Raw genomic sequence first — 19,930 nt, 5'->3', positions numbered from 1 at the left:
AGAACAACAGTATGTGACCCCACAGGTTGCCGACCCCCTCCTGTGACCTTTTGGTTTGGCACAGTACTTTCACTCTCATTCACAAACACAGCCTTTCATCTACCCCTTAGGATTAATAGTTGATAATACGACCTATATATAATTAATATGATATGGCATACATATATGTTGTATTATTGTAAACATAACCTAGCACAGAATCGCACAATCTCAAAGTGGACCTATTGAAGAACAACTTGTTCAGCGCAAGCAATTGCTTGTCAACATCTCAGTTTAAACTTGCTCCGACTTCAGCTCAACTACAAAGTCAGCAACTTATCTTATTTTGTCCACAGAGCTGTCTTAAAGCAAAACACTGCGTCACTGGAAAAGGATATTACAAGTTTGAAATAACACAAACTTATGATCGCGGTAAAATAACAAAAAAATACAGAAGTTGAAAAGTTCATACAATAAAAAAAACAAAAACATACACACTTAAATGTAATGATTAAATTATACATTTGTTAATTAAATTATTCAACAAAATACATTGATATTTATACCTTCAGTATGTCAATATAAATGGAATTTCTTTCAATCCAGATCAGTTACAGAAAACTAGGCTGTTTCAGGCTATTTTTTTGTTGTTGTTGACTAAATTAACTGCAGTCAGAACTGATCACAATAAAACGCTGTATTATTATATAGTTATCACACGCGACTAGTTGGAAGAACTTCACTCTGGTTTGATATTATGGCTGTACTGCGGAAGAGGGGAGGCACTCCCACAACAGCGGAGGTGTTGTTTTGCCACAGAGTGACACATCGTCCGGGAACATAGAGGATCTTTGTTCCGAGCTGCTGCCGGTGCTGCTCGGCGGACCTCCCTGTGTTCTCCGTCCGTGTCTGTCTGCGTGGACGGCGGCTGCAGAAGAGAAGCACGATGGCGCCCGGGAAGAACAGAGTGTTTGTTATCGGTGTGGGCATGACGAAGGTAAATATCGGTGTTTTGTCACTTCTAGGGCGTGAAATACACCGTGCAGACCTAAAAGCTAGCACGGTTGCTAAATCAACCATAGCAGCTCATTCAACATGTTCCACTTTAAAACTTCATCTTTTCTATTTTATAAAGTAAATGGTGGCTCGTTAAGAGTCCTTGGTGTTGGAGGGGGGGGGCAGACTTGGTGCACATGACTTGCACTGAAAGTTTCAACGGTGTCACAGCTGGCAATACACACACACATATATATATATATATATATATATATATATATATATATATATATATTAGCCAGCTAATATAATAATATAATTTAAACTATAAAGTAAACTTGTTGCAGCTTGTGTTTATATACATGAAAAACTGTCTGTTTTAGTGAGTTATTTAGCAGAAACTGTGGGCACAATGTATTCCCGTGCTTTGGGTCACTACCCCCATGCCTGCCGGGGCTACATATAAAGTCCATAGTTCATGGTCAACGGAGTTATAAACTGTGCCAAAGATCTTCACGCAGACCAGCAGTCACTGTTTTCTTCAATGATTTCAACACACACACACACACACACACACACACACACACACACACACACACACACAGCTGTTTAACTATCTGAGTCTGTCCCTTTGTAGAGGATAGTTTTCACGCCTCTGGATGAAGTCACATCACGGCGACACTAACTTTACCTCTCTGCTCAGTTCATGTTAGTTTGACGTATTTAAATAAGGGTTCACAAATAGAGCAGCAACAATTAGTTCATTTAAAACAATATATATATATATATACATATATAATCGAGTAATTGTTTGACTTTCCTTTTAGTCCTCCGGGATTACAAAGGGAATATGTTTTGGTTGTAGATTGTTGGTTGGGTCAAAAAAAACAAAAAACATTTTAGCCTTCACTTTTGGGCTTTGGGAAACACTGGGTTAACAATTTTCACAATTTTTGGACATTTTAAAGACCCCACAACTAATTGGAGATTACTTGAGAAAATAATTGACATTCTGACCAATAATTGAAATAAACATTATTTGCAGCCCTGTTCACAAATAATTCACATCTTTTTTTTTAGAAGCTGTAATTTGTGTCGGTACAAGCCCCCCCCTCCCCCCATGCCCCTGTCTTACCTGCGAACTGATTTGTATACACACAAATATATCTCCTATGACACATTCATATTGTAGTAGTGCTGTCACTTCCTGTTGGGCTTTTAATCCCAGAAAAATAATATTTGATGCTGTGCAGGCTGCCTTTTGTGTCTGTTTCTTGTCTGTCATTTTAAATCTGTTTATATCATTAAATCTGTTTTAAGTATATCATGTAAAAGATTTGAAGTGTTGTAAAATGAGTTTTTTTTTTTTTTTTAAGAAACAGGTTACTCTATGTAAACACTGATTTTCAGTGACTGTATGTTTTTTCTATTTGGCTGCAGTTTGACAAACCTGGAGCCCGAGACAACTACGACTACCCTGATATGGCCAAGGAAGCAGGTGCTTATCTGCACAGTTTATGGATGTTCACTCATAAGATATCCTATCTGAATATTTTCACTGTGTTGGTATGTAACATATAATAATTATATCACTGTGTGTCTACGTACTTTTATAGGTCAAAAGGCTCTAGCAGATGCAGGAATCCCATATTCAGCTATTGAACAAGCCTGTGTAGGATACGTCTATGGTAAGACCTCCAGTCACTGGTCACTTGTCAGTCATTCCCATGCACATATATGCGCTCTTATGTGACCTCGTATGTGCTAAATAAATAATTGTGCATCTCTTCCATGTACATTTCTGGGTATAGAAAGTAAAATAAGTGAGGATTAATATCTCATCCTCCACCTCGCTGTCTCAGGGGACTCAACCTGTGGGCAGAGGGCCATTTACCACAGCCTGGGTCTGACCGGGATCCCCATCATGAACGTCAACAACAACTGCTCCACGGGCTCCACCGCTCTCTTCATGGCACGCCAGCTGGTCCAGGGAGGTGAGTCAAGGCAGGAGGCCTTAAAAGTGACAAACCACCAAAAACTTTAAAGTATTTGAAAAAAGGAGGTTTCTAAAAGGGAGCAGTCTGCTCCAGAATAGACACTTGGTTGCTGTGGTCAAACTGAATTAACGCTGATATATTTGGATTCCAGTAAGGTAAGGTTTTCACAACAGAAAGAAGTACTGAAATATGTATAGACAGATCTTAATCAGCTTCTGCAGCATATTTCCTAATCTATACTTTTCACGTTATTTTGCAGGTGTTGCCGATTGTGTGCTTGCTCTTGGGTTTGAGAAGATGGAGAGGGGTTCTTTGTCTGCGAAGGTATATACAGTAAATCTATACATATATGATATGTGCTATATTTTTTTTTTTCTCTATGTGAAACAGTGTACTGCTTGAGGTACAAGACAAATTTCAGAAGAATATTATAGTAATAATAAGAATAATATAGAGAAATCAAATCAATCAAATATGTTGTTGCACTGAATGTTGAGGTGTAGAAAAGTCACATAAATACATACAGTATATTGCACACCTATACAGTCTATAGGTGTTGATTTTTTTTTGCGTCTAGATCCTGTAGTTTTTGTAAGCTGGATGGTTGTTCTCCTGACACACTTGTTTTCTGACACACTTGTTTCCAAACTGCTAAACACGAGGTTGTTTTTGAATAACTGCGCCTCATTCTTTTTTACAAAGTGAAAAACCAAGTGAACATTTTCTGAAAGCACACCTGTTTTTAGTTTATGGACAGGACCAATCCCATGGACAAGCACATGGAAGTGATGATCAACAGCTACGGGATGGTGGCAGCACCGCCAGCACCACAGATGTTTGGTAACGCTGGCAGGGAACATATGGAGAAATATGGTATGTGTGTACTGAATAGAGTAGTTACTTACCAGGTCTAAAATATGAAAGCTACGGTTAAAGTGACATTATCCTCATTTAGTTTTTTAATGGTAGACGTTCTTTGTAAATGTTTGTGTCAATGTTTATACCTCTTACAGGCACAAAACCAGAACACTTTGCCAAAATCGCCTGGAAAAACCACAAACATTCCACCAACAACCCGTAATGCACAGTTAACACAGTTAACAGTCTATTTCTTCACAATGAGTTTATTATTATCTAAGTGTGTTTGTGTACCTTCATGCAGTTACTCCCAGTTCCAGGAGGAGTACAGTTTGGATCAGGTCATGAACTCCAGGAAGGTGTTTGACTTTCTCACTCTTCTGCAGTGCTGGTAAGAATCAATAAATGGAGTCTTTTCTTTTTGAGATAATTAATCAAGTCTTGAATATAACTATGTCAGGGCAGAGGATTGCAAGTACTAATTTCTACTTGGTCGTAGTGCAGATTCTGAGTCACCAGATTCTGACATAACCATGTCTGTTTGTCTTGCTCTTCGTCTCATCAGCCCGACATCAGATGGTGCTGGAGCTGCTGTTTTGGCCAGCGAGGCCTTTGTTAGGGAACACCATCTGGAGAACCAGGCAGTGGAGATTGTGGCCCAACAGATGGTGACTGACCTCGCCTCCACATTTGAAGAAAACAGCTGCATTAAGATGGTAAAAACAAAAAAAGGGAAATGTTTTTTTCCGAAAATTCACAGAGCTCATACATGTCGTAACAGTTGAATTGATGATTTGACAGCAGCCATGGATTAAAACCCTTTTTCCATCCAGGTGGGATTTGACATGTCTCGGTTGGCGGCTAAAAAGGTCTTTGAGGCTGCGGGTCTGAGGCCAAGTGACGTTGATGTGGTCGAGCTGCACGACTGCTTCTCGGCCAATGAGCTCATCACTTATGAAGCCTTGGGGTTGTGTTCAGAGGGTGAGACCGGAGCTCCTGAAACCCTATTTCATTCTTCAGATATTTTAAAACTTTTAAAGCTGTTGGGGGATTAGAGCAGGATAGAGCTGGGTACCAAACTTTGATACTTCTTCATGGCAGCGACTGAAATGCTTCAATACCACCAAGTATCGGAAAAATGGCTTGTCACTTGTTGACAGATTTGATGCCTAGGCAACATCCGCACTAAAAGCCTGCATGTGGGGCTTTTAGGAGACATTTGTAAATAGCAGTTCCAGAAAAAAAAAACCTGGCTTAAACTCTCCACCTTTAAACTGCATGGAAACTAAAGATTGGATTTGTACAATATAATTTTCTTTCTGTTAAAATGGATATAATAAAATTGTCGCAGAAAAATGTATCACTCAGAAACCGCTGTCAAAGTCAAGGTATTGGGACTGGTGTTTAAAATGTATGAATGAAACCTAACCTTAGAGTAGGAATGGATATGGGCTCCACCATCCTTCTCTTACCTGAACAGTAGGTTTCTACTTTTAGGAAAATACTTTGACATCAAATTTGGCCTAAATTAGAAATGTCCTCTCTTCAGATTTGTGTTTCCCCTGAAATGAGTTATCAGTGGCAGGCCACTAAGCTGACTGGACCGTGTGTGACAATGTTGTGTTTACTGTCCATACTCAAAACAAAATCAATTTGTGCTTCAGACTAACCATATGTATTTGCTTTTTTTGGATATGATTTTCTCTTTCTGTGAACGTGCAGTTTTTAAAAAAAAATTGATTTACGAGGCTATTTGGGTGTGAGGCTAAAAACATCATTCACATAGATCCAAAATGACATCTACTAAAAATTAAGTGAAGTCTCAACCCAAGATCTCTGATATCCACAATACAAGTCTTTCATAATGTTTGATCAGCTTTATACAATAAAGTATTGTACATTAAAGTACCATACATTTCACTGTGTACTCTGTTCTATCTCTGCAGGTAAAGCTGGAGAGCTGATTGACAGAGGCGACAACACATATGGAGGCAAGTTTGTGGTTAACCCGAGTGGTGGTCTCATCTCCAAAGGACATCCTCTCGGGGCCACAGGTACGCAGAACCTCCAACTCTGGATGCAAATCGCTTGGCAGTGCTGGAGTGAAAATGTCACATCAGGGTCAAAAACCTTTTCTGTGAATGTTTTTTTGATGTAGTAGATTAATGGGGGTTAATATATATTATACAAGATGAAAATGTATGCTCATATTAAGAGAGATGCCCTGGAGCCTCTGGGTAGACAGAACTCTTTCCAGAACTGCTAAATAATGGCTCTTTATTTACCATTTTAATCCAATGGCGGTAGAAATATGAATCTGCGACAAAGCATATTTATCTATAAAAAGCGTTGCTGCAGCAGTGAAAGAGAGTGTTAGTGGATAAAAGTGCCAATATGTTTACACTTCCATTTATTCAGTGTCGTCTACTCATTCATCATTTAGCAGACTCGTATTTCCTTAACTGGATGTAAAGTGCTGTCATCCAGGAAATATTAAACTACATTTATTCAACAGTAACCTGACAATGACAAAACACAAGTGGCAGCAACGGAGTATAAAAGTAAAGCTCAAAGACATACGTTTATTTATACACATGTAATTGTCACCACATAGTCTGACCAAGTAAAGATGATTTTGCTGATTTGCTGTTGAAAAAGTGTCTGTTAATGACTGCATGTCACCTTGTAGGAAATGTAAACATAGCTCTTAAAAGAACTCAAGACTAAGCTTACTTTTAAATTGTATTTAATCCATTTTTAAAATCTTAACGTTTTTTTACTACCTCACCACTTTAATTTTGTCAGAAATGTTTATCTAAACTCCCATAAGACATAATAACCATGATACAAATGTTCCATTGTTGCAGCCAATCACAACATGAGCAATAGTTATTCACAGTTCTAACTGTAACTGATTGACACGCTGACAGTTTGTAAAGATTTTATTCTGCATTGGGAATTAACAAAACAAAACAATTATTAGGTTTGTTGAGGAAATCCTACCAGCAAGCAGCCGCACAGAGTAAGTTACCATAGTAACTGACACAAAGTTGCAGCAATCTCTGTTTCTGAAGCTGGAAACAAGGTTTCCCTCAACGCAGAGTGAACAAACACAAAAACATATCACTAACTCCACCTTCTTAAGGATGAAAACTTTTCCAAACACTTTCCACAGGGGCCACTAGGTGGCATGTGTCTCATATTGATGGGCAGCTGGATTGTAAAAGTGATCCTAAGCCTGCATGTAAGGAGGCAGCCTGCTGTGACTTTGGCAAGCCTCCCCTGTAATCTGTCCACATTTTAAACCGTTGAGAGATGACACTGAGCAAACAGTGCAGCTGGCTCGCCCAGCCTCTGCATCATATTCTCCATGCACATGTACATATTCATAGTCATGTCTGCTTAGTCGCTAACGAGACATAACAAGGGGAAACTGAGCTATTTTTCTTCTTTATTTGGTAAAAGTTTAGTTTTTTTTATTGTTATTGTCTTTATTTATTTTTCTCTCTCTCTGCCTTTCTTGCTTCTTACGTCCCAGTCTCATCACTTCCTCTCCCTGATTATTTTTTTCATTAACTTTCCCAATTCATGCCATCAATGCTCCTTCTGTCTCCTGGGTCACTCTCTCAGCTAAACTCTATCTGATCTCTGGTGTTGCTCCTAATCGTGCTTGAAAAGCTCTGACCTCTTCCCCCCAAGAAACCCTGAGAGCAGATATTGAAAACCAATTGCCTTATTTTTTTTTTTAATGTATTTACATCACATCGAGGACCCCTGTGACGTCACCAACTCATAGCTTGATGTATTTAGTGAAGCGGTGCATGGCTTTATCATTCAGAAATTAAAAGGCTACGGAGGCTTGGGATCACCCTTTGTAACGGTGAAAGAGCATTTGAAATCTTCTGAAGAATTTACGGTTGGCAAGTGGTCCTTTACATTGCAGGTAAATAATACATGTGAAGTGACATGCCCTCTTTTGATTTGATGAACTGCCTCGTGGATGCTGCAATAAACTTTCCAATTGGCATTCAGACAAAATTGCACTCACACAAACTAGTCCCAACAGAAAAGATTAGGAGAGTGCTGCAGAATGGGAAAGATGCACCATGTAGAGGTATTTACCCTTAAGTCCCTTAGCTTGTTGGGATAATGGAAAAATACAAAAGCTCATTAAGCAGATGGGATGAAATGCTCAGCTATAACGTTGGCGTAGGCGCTGCCCCTGGTGAGTTGTCAGATTAGGAGTCATCTTGTCACCCCTCTCAGTTTGAATATCGTGTTGCACCTTTGCAAAATGCTCTGGTGTCTGGACTGCAGCCATAATCAGAGACATCATTCCCACTTGTATTAGAAAGAAAGAGGTATTGATCTCAACCAGATGCAGGGCAGACAACAGCCTGGACTAAATGTTCCCTCCTGATTTCTTTGTAGATATTTCTTTAATTACAGCAACAAGATGTAGCTACTTTGTCAGAGGACTGTTTCAAACAAACGTATGATATTTTGTAAATTGCTTTTAGGAGGAGTTTTCTGTTAGCATTCAGTTATCTAAGTACCTTTTAATTAATGATAGGTATCACATTAATGGCTATTTTTCACGAAAAGTAACCCATACTTATTCTTATATTGAATACTTTTTAAATATATCTGTATGTTCATGCAAACAAAACAAATTTTCAACAAAAGCAGCACAAATATACTTTGATGAAACACAGAAATAGGAAATCAATGTCCATTAGAAAAGAAATGGATTACCTCAAAAGTCTAGCATATTTGTTCATTAAGATGTTAGAGTTAGGAAAGATGTTCTTCATTATTACCTTGGCTTATTGAGTTAAAAAAAAAAGGGAATAATATTGAAGCATATCGACCACATAACTATCAGTTTCCATCAGAGTCAAACAATCCCACACACACATTCCTCACAGTTCACTCAGTACATCTGTTCCAAGTCATCAACACTACATCAGAGATATTCACAAAGGCAACTCAATCAAAGACTCCCTCCTCCATGTTTTTTTTTAATTAGTTAATAATTAATACAGATCATATTCTTGTATCATCTGTTAACCGTAACATCCTGGATTCAAATCCTTGCAACATATTGTATTTCCAACAGTTGTGATCAAATATTCTAAACTCAAGGTTCACTTTCTAGCTTTTCCACAGTTTTCCAACGTATCTCATGGTTGAATTATTTTCATTAACGAAGGGAGAGCGATGCAGTCGAAAGCCGCAGAAAAAGACTACTTTATCAGGTGGTTGGAAACAGGAATCCAGATGTTTTTCTGACAACGTTACCATATCAACTCAAAAGACAATAACATGTCAGTGTCATGTTTACAGCTGCCAAAGAAACAGTGGATGCAGGCTCAATTAATACGTAAAGAACTGTGTCTTACAAATCGAAAAAAAATTGCGATGCTTGTTGTTCTTTGTGGTAAGTGTAAGACAAAACTTTAGACTAATGCATCTTTCCTCTGTTTAATACCTTTCAAAATGTGGATGCTTTTTTCTCTGAATTTCAAAGTCTGAATCAGTCCTCCTGTTAAAACGCAATCATTCAGAGCTTACAGAAGGAAAGCCCGATGATAACAACAGCCGTGTCCATTTTTCCACTTGTTTTATATAGTCATGATTCGCATATCCACGCGACTACCCCACATAATCAGTGACCGGCGTCACCCTCACCTTCTGTCCGTTTCTCCCCGCTTATGCTCTCGCAGGTCTGGCCCAGTGTGCCGAGCTGTGCTGGCAGCTCCGAGGGCAGGCTGGCAGGAGGCAGGTCCCCGGGGCAAAGGTGGCCTTGCAGCACAATATTGGCTTAGGAGGAGCTGTTGTTGTCGCACTGTACAAGATGGGTTTCCCACAGGATGCAAGGTGACCAGACAGTTCCAGATGATTTGTTGCGAGTTCATTTAGGACGGGGGTCTCCAACCTTTTTTCCTCCGAGAGCCACTTTGACAGAATTTTAAGTGTCCGAGATCTGATGTTTAGTCATATTGATTCACATAGCTGAGCTCCACCTAAACCAGCTGAATAAGCTTCTTTTATGTGAACAATAGCAAACTGATACTCGACACACATTTTGTATCACAACAGCTTAAATTCAACAGTATGAGCGTGCTTGTTTCTGTGTGTGTTTCTTCAATGTTTTCTCTTCCACAGATGTTCCCTAAATGCACTGCGGTGCACGCAACCTCGTGTGGCCAAACTGCTTTGAAAATTGTCAAATAAAGTCTTCTAGTATAAGATTTAAGAGGGAAATCCTGTGTTTCCCCTTCGATTGGGATCCCTTGTCCCTCTTAAAAGAAACGCACGTCTAGGTCAAAACCTAATATATGGCTATGGTGAAACGGGAGGTATTTTAACTAGAAAAGTCGCTGCATTCGGCCGAACTGCGGTGTAACTATCACTCAGTCAGTGACAGACTTTACAGCTCCGGCCCCTCTGTTGCGGTGGAGCTACAAATATTGTTTTTGTGTTATTTACCTAATTTAGGAGCATTCATTTCTCTCCTGTTCAGTATGGAAGTCTCTGCTGTGTTTTGCGGGCACGTGCCGGTTGCAGTTTCTGTCCTCTGATCTCTGTGTTTCACTCAGGACGGAGTTCAACCTCTGCTGCACCGACACCTTGCAGAGGAGAGATTGTTCACTCGTTAATCAATTTCTTTGATACCACCGTTCTGTTGGACAGGTTAATCGAGAAATACATTATTAATTAATGCTGGAATTGATTGCCAAACTTGGTCAATATACCTGCACAAGTAAAGTCTATGTGTGGAGAAACCCTGTATATTGTTTGAACCCTCTGTGATCTACTCAGAACCGGGTCATAGGCTACTGATAGTTTGTGAGTTGGAGATCCCTGATTTAGATACATTTAGACTTGATTTTACTTTTCTACTGTGGTATTATATTTGACAAGAAATCTGTTAGCAGGCTCAAAAAGCAGTTGAGTAATAAACAGGAGTAATAAGGTGCATTATTGAATTGGTCGGTCTGTCCTTTGTGCTGAAGGGATACTTGTTTTGTATCCTTGTAAAACAAGTTAGAAAAAAGTCAGAGAATTCTTTGCATTATTTGCAGTTTGTACACAACTCAAAGCAGCATTGTCAGTCCTCTTGTTTTAAAACCCACATTGCTATGTGTCCTATGTTACCCACAGTTGAATATTGTTGATTTTCTTTCTCTTCATTATTTGGCCTTATGTTGTTGATACGTTCCAGTGTTCTGTCACTGTTCCCATTTGTCACATTACATGCACCTTGTGATACATTTAGACTCATGCATGTACCTCACTCCAAGCTGAACCTCAGGTAGCTAAAATAATTCTGTTCTCAGACTGTGTTGCTTTGTATCACACTGTTTTTTTTTCTCCGCTTCTTACAGCTCCCACCTACATGCAGTCTCCACCAGCTCAGGTAGCGGTGTGGAAGGTTTTAAAGCTTACCCTGTCTTCAAAGAGATCGAGAAACATCTACAGCAGGTAAAACAGCATGCCGTCACGAATAAATATGCCCTCACACTTAAATGGGGCTCTGTCGTGTTTGATCTTATGAAAGCAGAAAGTTTGCATGCAGTTCCCTTTTCTTCTGTTTAGTTAATTTAAGCGTAACCTTAAGCTTTTGAAATGTATTTTATAAGTGGGGTCTGTCTTCATTTTTCTAAAGCAGTATAGTCATACTGACACTCATATATATATATATATATATGTATAAGGACACACTGTTGTGAAAAGTGTTGTTTTATGAAGGCATAGTATGTACTAGGACAACAAAATGGTAACAATGATGTAAACATGATTTGAAGGGCAGGTATGACACATACTATGGTTTGGAGGTGGATTGGCAGCCCTAAAGAAATAAAATGAAGCCTCCACAGTAACCGTGCACATCTGTTGTACAGTATGTAATTGAATGTTTCCTACCTGTTGCTGAAAATATCATCGGTCCTGTGGTCTGATGTCTGTCAGAAAGTATGCTGTGTTCAAGGCTGATAATTGGGTCTTTGACGCAACAGCAAAGACTGTGTGGTAACTGCAATTTGTGCACATTACTGTGGCTGTTAGCTGTGGACATGGTTTGTGTTAAAACAGTTCTTGAAAGGTAGGCACTACGCCCAGTCTCCCTGACTGCGTCAGACTATATCCCAGTATTGTATGTCTGACAGCCAGTCGTTCAATGCACTGCTCAATTCAAAAGAACCTATCAGTATTTATTGAGAGAGACCACGTTGAAGCCATTTGTGCTTTTGAGTCATTGATCTGTGAGCTAAAACCTCGGTTCTTATTGCAGGGGAGAGCCAGCTCACAGTAATGACGCGTGTTGGAGTGGTCTGTTAAAGCAATATGGTGGGATTATGTACATGATGTATATATTCTTATTGATTTGGTTTCTGTTCAGTCCTGAATGTTTAGTTTAGTTTAGTTTATTTAATTTAATATTATTCTGTTTTTATTGCATAGAATGTGCATTTACAAAAATTACATTTTATATTTTTACTACCTCAATTTTTTATTGTCATTTTTATTGCTTTGCCCTGTATATGCTGCTGTAATGTAGAAATTTCCCTCTGAGGGATTAATTATTATTAATTAATTAATTATCTATCTATCTATCTATCCGTCCGCCCGCCCACCCGCTCAAGAGAGGCATATTGAGGAGACACCACAGGGTGTATCTGTTAGTTATTGATCAGGATGGTTCGGTTTGTTTGGGGAAGATGATAGTTAGCTTTATATTAACTTTACTGCTTGTGAACACGAGCAGAACTGAGATGCCATAAGACCGACTTTTAGGGGGTGAAATGCAACTGGTTAAAAAAAAAAAAAAAAAAATGAGGAGTTGCTACCAACTAGCCATCAACCGTGACATCACCTACTGGTTTGTGAACTTCGCTTCTGAAGCCAGAAGTGACCATAGTTGGACGAGTTGTGGAAGAGTGAGAGGTGAATCTGACTCCATCTTCGAGGACACTTGGCCCGCCCACCTATAGCAGAAACCTGACTGCACCACAGGCCTGTCAATCAAACAGATACGCTCCACCCCAACATACCACTTTTTGAGGTCCAAAATCAAATTAATGATGGAATTATTTTAAGATGGACCGCCAGAAAACTAATAAGAAGGAAGGATTTTCGCAAATGACATCAAAATAATTTACAGATTTTGTACTTCATGAGAGAAGTTGAACGGGAGTGTACGGAGTCGGAGCCTTTTTTTACTGCAGTTTCAGGCACTTCCACATTGGCCTCGTTTATCAGACTTGCACCCTCGATCCACTTTTATCTACAGTCTGCGGTTTTACACATAAACTGCGTGGCTAGCCTGCCCATAGGTCTCAACGTATAATTACACCTTATAGTATAGCTTGCGGTATTAGTTTGTGCAGTTATATAATGAAGAATACATACTTTAATATTAGTAACAACACAGCTGCCTCTTGAATCCTTCTAGTACTGCGAGTGAGTTTCAACTGCAAAACTTTGATTTTAAATTGTTGTTGTCAGGCTGCTCACCAAACAATGGATGGCTTTAGAATGTATTTTGCAGTGTGGACAGGTACTGCCTGTCTACAACCGCTGCGTGGCAAGAATTATTTCATGGAAACTAACTCAAATACCCTGTCGGCTCCTTGCAGGAAGGAGAGCAACTTGTCAAAAAGATTGGTGGAGTGTTTGCTTTTAAAGTGAAGGATGGCCCAGATGGGAAAGAGATGACTTGGGTTGTGGATGTGAAAAATGGCAGCGGCTCTGTCAGTAATGACGCAGGTATGTATCTTAGCGGAGCTATTTAACTCTGCAAATATTTGTTTGATATTTTGCTGTCAGCAATGTGATTATAAACTACATTTTAAATGATCATCCATGGCCTTGTTTTTCTGCATCTTGCTTTATTGGTGACATATTCTGTTCAAGTTCTCAGGACTCACCAAGATACAGGATTCTCAGAAATCTGCTTTTAACCCAGACCAATAAAGCCAGACACAAATAGAAGTTCATTTTCACACAATAAGTCTCTCAGCCCATTTCCACAACTCTCAGCCACACAAGCCTTTTTATTGTATGAATGTTTACTGTAGAAAATATTTCACGTGGCTTTTCTCTCTGGAATAGACTGAACACACATCTGCGTATCACATTCCTTACTGATACGCATCTTGTACTCTGTATTGTGGAAGTAAACCATGTTCTGAACAGACTGTACAAACTGTAAGAGAACAACTTTTTTGATTTTCTCTTTTTCTTGGAAGCTCAGAAGAGAAATACGTTGAATCCCCTCAGATAGATGAGTTTTTTTTGGTTCAGATGTTAAGATACTGCTTTGGCTGCCTGATTTTGTATTTCAGAGCTGCATTGAAGCGGATTGCGTCACTCAAACGTACATGCATACATTTAGAGTCACCTCACTGTTTCCTGTGATGTTCGCTGCATCTAAGTCATTATTTCTGAATCACTGCTGCCTCTCCATCTCACTGAATGTTCAGGGACATCCTAAGAAAGGAAAGCATTAAGGTTTAAAACCTTAAAATGGCTTTCTAAATGCATCCGTGGTGCTGTTGTTTTGCCTTTATGGTACCACAGCACTACATTTGTGCTTTGGAAAATGAGACTAAACTGGTCTGTTATGAGCTAATGGTACTTACTGTGCACCTGCCACTACCAAGTCAGGTTTCTGATCATGTGACTCATCTCCTCTTGTGCTAATGTTACCGTTCATGTTAGCATGCTATAGATGATCACGATACACATAAAACAAGAAGTAAACACACTGAACCTTCTCGCTCTCATTTAGCTAAAAAAAAAAAACATCTTTAAAGCAGCTGACTAATAATTGTGAGCAACATGGCAACAGTGGCCGTAGTATTGCAAATTTTTAACAGTGTCTGACACTTATGGAAGGAAAATGGATTTCCTCGGTGGAGCGTTACCAAACAGAAATCTCCAGACAGTTTTTACAGTGAAAAGTTCAGTCTGTAACTTTGCAGTTGACTTTTAAAGCCTCTAAGAAAAACACAACACGCATAAATATGTTTAACTGATCTTTTTTTTTTTACCATATGATTCTCAAACTTGTTGTTCCAGTATTATTGTACAGTACAATGTTCAGTGCATCCGGAAAGTATTCACAGCACTTCACTTTTTCCACATTTTGTTATGTTATGTGTAGAATTTTGAGGGAAAAAAAAGAATTTAATCCATTTTGGAATAAGGCTGTAACATAACAAAATGTGGAAAAAAGTGAAGTGCTGTGAATACTTTCTGGGTGAACTGTAACTGTTTTTATAATGACTGCAACCTTTGTATTCTGCTTTAAAGGTCCCTTATTGTATAAATTTAGATTTCCATTTCTTTTTTTGATTATAAAGCAGCGTTAGATTTGATATAAATACAGTGAAAGTGCAACGCTCAGTCCACGGAGAAATGCGCACAGCCCAGTACCTATGAATAATATGTTTGGACTTCCGTAGGTTTATCACAAAATAATGAACATGTCATATGTCCGCCCTCAATGACCCCAACCTTTCATCAGAAAGAAAACACCAAATGGTTATTTTGTCGTGGAGCTAGCAAATTACATGACCGAAGAAAAGCTTTGGTTGGCCCGGGCGTGTGTCACTTCGAAAGAAGTCAGCCAATCAGGAGAGAGGTTCATTAAAATCAATGCTTCTTAAAGCCACGGACACAAAACAGGCTGTCTTTGGTAGATCTCCAGAGAAGCTTAAGGAGGAGGTGTAAATCTATATTGAGATGGGTTTTGGTACTTTAAAATCTCACAAATATGCAAGAGACTGCAAATACAAAACAAAGTCTAAAATATGAAACCTTTTACCAGACTGATGGTAGCATTTAGACGTTTGTCTTTAAAAGCAACAGAACACAGCAGGGACAATTTTATTTCAAAATATAAACGGCATGAGTCATAAAGCTCTCTGAATTGTTACGTCAATGAAAGAAAACGCATTGACCTTCTGTGCTGCATGCAGCATTAGCCGAGGGAATTCTGGAGTGTTTTCTTTTTCAAGCTTCGTCATAATTGTTAAAATATTTCTCCAATGTGCAACGATATAAAAGTAACATTTGGTTTTCTTCTCATTTAAGCAAACATCAGTTGTTTTTTGTCCGATTTTTAGTTGTGATGGATTTGAGATTCTGTTGTTGTTGGCCATAATGAATAAGTTTATCTTCAATATTTTCTATAAGGGAAAAAGGCAGACTGCACATTGTCCATGAGTGACGAGAATCTTCGGGATTTGATGACAGGAAAGTTGAACCCTCAAACGGTAAGTGTAATTTATTTCATTTGTGTCACTGTTTTACATATGAACAAAATGTAACAGAAAATCAATGGCAAATATTTCCTATATTTACTGTAAAGCATAGTAACACTGTCCTTGTAGTTTTTTTTCTGTAACATCAGGGCAAATGTATTTCCTCCTAAATGCCATTAAGGTTGCTTTCCTATTTGTTGTTTGACTGCACTGCTGTTTGAGTGCATTTGGAAGCAGCTCAAGATTCTCTTTGTGGTGGTCTAGGTCTAGTTGTTTAGCACACAAAAGACTTGTTTGTTGTCTGTTGCCTGTAACAGGCTGATTACCATCTGTTTTTATGGTCTTGAATTAATTTGCACTGTTTCAAGGTGTCGTTCACAGTTATTCTTAAAGCAGGGGTCTCCAACCTTTTTTCCTCTGGGAGCTACTTTGCCAAAATGAAAGTATCCAATATCTACTCATGTTCAGTAACATTTATTCACAAAGCTGAGCTTCACCCAAACCAGCTCTTACGCTTCTTTTATGTAAACAACAACAAATTGACACTCAACAGACATTTTATATTAAAGCAGCTTAAAATAAACAGCATGTGGAAACTTTTTCCTGAATGCTTTTAATTTGAAAAGTCGCAGTATTCAGCTGATCAGCGGTGTAACTTTGATCTCTCGCCCACTCAGTGAGACTCGCTTTACAGCCCTGGCGCCCTCGCTGTGCCGTTTCTTTTCAACTCGGTGTGGGAGTCTCTGCTGCATTTCACAGGCGTGTCGCAGGTCGCGTTTCTGTCCTCTGAGCTCTTGTGTTTCATTGAGGGCGGAGCTCAACCTCTGCTGCACTGACACGGTGCAGAGTAGACACAGGTGGAAGGAGAGCAAAGGGAGACTGTCCACTTGTTAATCGATCACGTTGATAGCGTCGTTGTCACGGACAGGTTCAAAAAAATAAATAAAAAAAATAAATAAAAATGCTGAAATCGATCACCAAATATACTTGGAAAGCCGTAAATACATCTGGGCGCCTTGCCTAAATAAAGCCTACGTGTTGGAAACACTGCATATTGTTGGAACCCTCAACGAGTTACTCAGAAATGGGTAACGAGCAACTGGTAGCCCACGAGCGACGGGCTGGAGACCCCTGTCTTAAAGCAACAGACTGCCAGTCCACATGAGTAATACTGCAATATCACTTAAATGTAAAACGATTCCAACTTGAATCAACTCTTTATAGTTGACAAGTGGAGAATTTCTTCTTTTATACAATCAAAAACAAATACTTTAGAAAGAATATTTTCAAAATATAGGCCTTAAAGTAGAAACTCAATGCAACAAAATTAAATATATACCTGTGACCACTGACACAAATTAGAAAACTTGTGATCATTCAAACAAAAGGAAAGTGAGTACACCTGTGATTTCCAATCAGCGTTACGGCATTGAACACCAGAGCGTCCACCTACGGGTTGTGTTAATGTATTGCCCAGAGGCTGAACTGTTTCTGTGACTGTTCAGACTGTGCAAAGGACAAGAGGACAACACAGAAACCTTTGCTGAGAAACTGCAAAATTAAACTTCACTAAATGACATGAAAAGAAACACGATGAAATTGGTAGCATTTGGTCAGATGTGACCAAAATAAATTTGTTTGGCTCAGACAGCTGAAGCCCATCTTGCTTGACCTGAACCTGGTCAGGTCGACCACAGTGAAAGCGCAGCCCAGACAGTGAAGCACAGACGTGGGCGTGTAATGATGGGATTGCAGGAGTACAAAAGATGCAGGGGAGATGAAATCTGTGGAAGTACCATTAATGCCTGTGGATATATCAAAATACCCTCTGACAAGATAACTTCCAGTCGCCAGACGCTCGGCTGCATGATAATCATCCAAAGTACACTGCCAAAAAAAAAGTGAAGAATATGACCCAGCCAAGTCTGGTGCCTGACTTCAATCCAACAGAAAATCTTTGGGGAATTTTAAAGAAAAAAAGTTAGAGCAACTCCGCCCCTCCGGCAAAGAGTAGCTGACAAGCCTTATTGAAGAGTGGCAGAACCTCTCTCCAGGAAACGGTGGTATCCTTCAATATGAGGAGGGTTCAGTCTGCCATCAGAAAAAAAGGTGGACAAAAAGGTGACACGAATCATAAAAAAAAAAAGTAATCTCAGTCATGAAATGTGCACGGAATTCCTGCTATGGTGCTTGTGGGTTTAATATCGTTAATCTAAACTGTTAGTTTTTAATTTTATATAAAAGCAAATATCCTACTGTTTAACTTCGGATAATGCCACTACTGTATCATTTGACATTGACATTGACGTAATATTGCCCAGGACTGTACTGACTTCTGTTATATACTGTAGAGATTGTGCTGGCCTCATTATAAGCATTGTCATGCAGTGCATTTCTGCGAGTACCTGTGTATATGGAGAAAAGCACACAGTCACTGCAGGGGTAAAACGGCAAATAAATGAACAAGTGATAAGACGTTGAATTTGGATGAAGTCATGAATATTTCAGTGTTTTCGTGAAAATAAAAATAAGTTTGAGAGAAAAATATTTCATTAACTTTCTGTTTCAGTTGATCAGAGATGCATCTTTTAGTGACAAAAATATTGTTAAAAGTGAAATTTGATGAAGTTAAAATGACTTAAAAAAAAAATAAAAAATGTTTTCTTACCTCTTGTCCCATCAGGCGTTCTTCCAAGGGAAGCTGAAGATCAATGGGAACATGGGGATGGCTATGAAGCTGCAGAACCTCCAGATTTCACCAGGCAAAGCCAAGCTGTGACACCTTCAAGTAGCTTTTTGCTTCGTTCAAACTTTGTTTAAAGTTTATAGAAAGAAAATGTTGCCTATTGAATTTGCTAATCAACGAGTTCATTGAGTACTTTGATAATATCTTCGTTGTTGAGAGACAATCCCTTCAGTTTCAATGCCAGATGCTTCGTTTATATCAAAGCGCACTTCTCGCTTCTGTATTAATGCTGCTGTTTCCGTCAGCCTCTTATGAATTCTGAAATTAGATTTTAGAGGGGCTAATTTAAAATATCCGGCACCATTTTATTAATCATCTAATCAGAGAACTCTATATGCCTCTTGTTTGTTTATGAAATTAAGATCTTTTTGACTTTAAACATTTTGCCAGTTAACTTTGAATAGAATCTAATTTTCTAAATAAAATCTTTACTCACAGTAACAACCTCCGAGTTTTTCTTCCTTAAAAATAGCCCAGTAATGTCAATAACTCTAAGACTATTTCCTTTTTTATCATTGTGAAACCATTTTATTATCAAAATAATGTGGTTCACACTACTCATGTCTACATGAATGAAACATTTAATTTTACATACATATACACACATATATGTATATCTATATCTATATATATAGATATAGATATATATACACACACATATATATATATATATATATATACACACACACACACACACACATCTATATAGATATAGATATACATATATATCTATATATATACATATATATAAATTTATATATCTATATATATCTATATATATCTATATATCTATATATAGATATATATAGAGAGAGAGATAGATAGATATATATCTATATATATGTAGATATATATATAGATATATATCTATATCTATATATATCTATATCTATATATACATCTCTCTCTCTCTCTCTCTCTCTCTATATATATATAGAGAGAGATATAGATATATAGAGATAGAGATATATAGATATATAGAGATATATATATCTATATATCAACAGACACTGGAATGGAACGGCTGCCATACACGTAGAGATGCTGATTTAGGAAACATTTGGACTGGTCTCTTAATTTTT

General features: G+C 38.4%; 1 protein-coding gene across 1 annotated transcript; it reads left to right on the top strand.

Annotated features, from left to right (window-relative positions):
• Window positions 1-834: 834 nt before the first annotated feature.
• scp2a (sterol carrier protein 2a) lies at window positions 835-19,285 on the top strand. The gene is made up of 16 exons (XM_069164523.1): window positions 835-976; window positions 2,416-2,473; window positions 2,592-2,663; window positions 2,838-2,969; window positions 3,232-3,296; window positions 3,719-3,845; window positions 3,986-4,049; window positions 4,135-4,221; window positions 4,396-4,546; window positions 4,664-4,811; window positions 5,777-5,884; window positions 9,557-9,710; window positions 11,222-11,318; window positions 13,472-13,601; window positions 16,035-16,114; window positions 18,786-19,285. The coding sequence occupies exons 1-16, from the start codon at window positions 926-928 to the stop codon at window positions 18,879-18,881; spliced, it is 1,620 nt and encodes a 539-aa protein (XP_069020624.1). The 5' UTR covers window positions 835-925; the 3' UTR covers window positions 18,882-19,285.
• The last annotated feature ends 645 nt before the right edge of the window (window positions 19,286-19,930 follow it).

This window comes from Embiotoca jacksoni, unplaced genomic scaffold, assembly GCF_022577435.1.
Source record: "Embiotoca jacksoni isolate LCO1_2020_lvr unplaced genomic scaffold, fEmbJac1.0.p SCAF_31, whole genome shotgun sequence".
NCBI lineage: Eukaryota > Metazoa > Chordata > Actinopteri > Embiotocidae > Embiotoca > Embiotoca jacksoni.
Note: the sequence above shows the minus strand (reverse complement) of the source record. Positions and strands in the feature narration are given on the sequence as shown.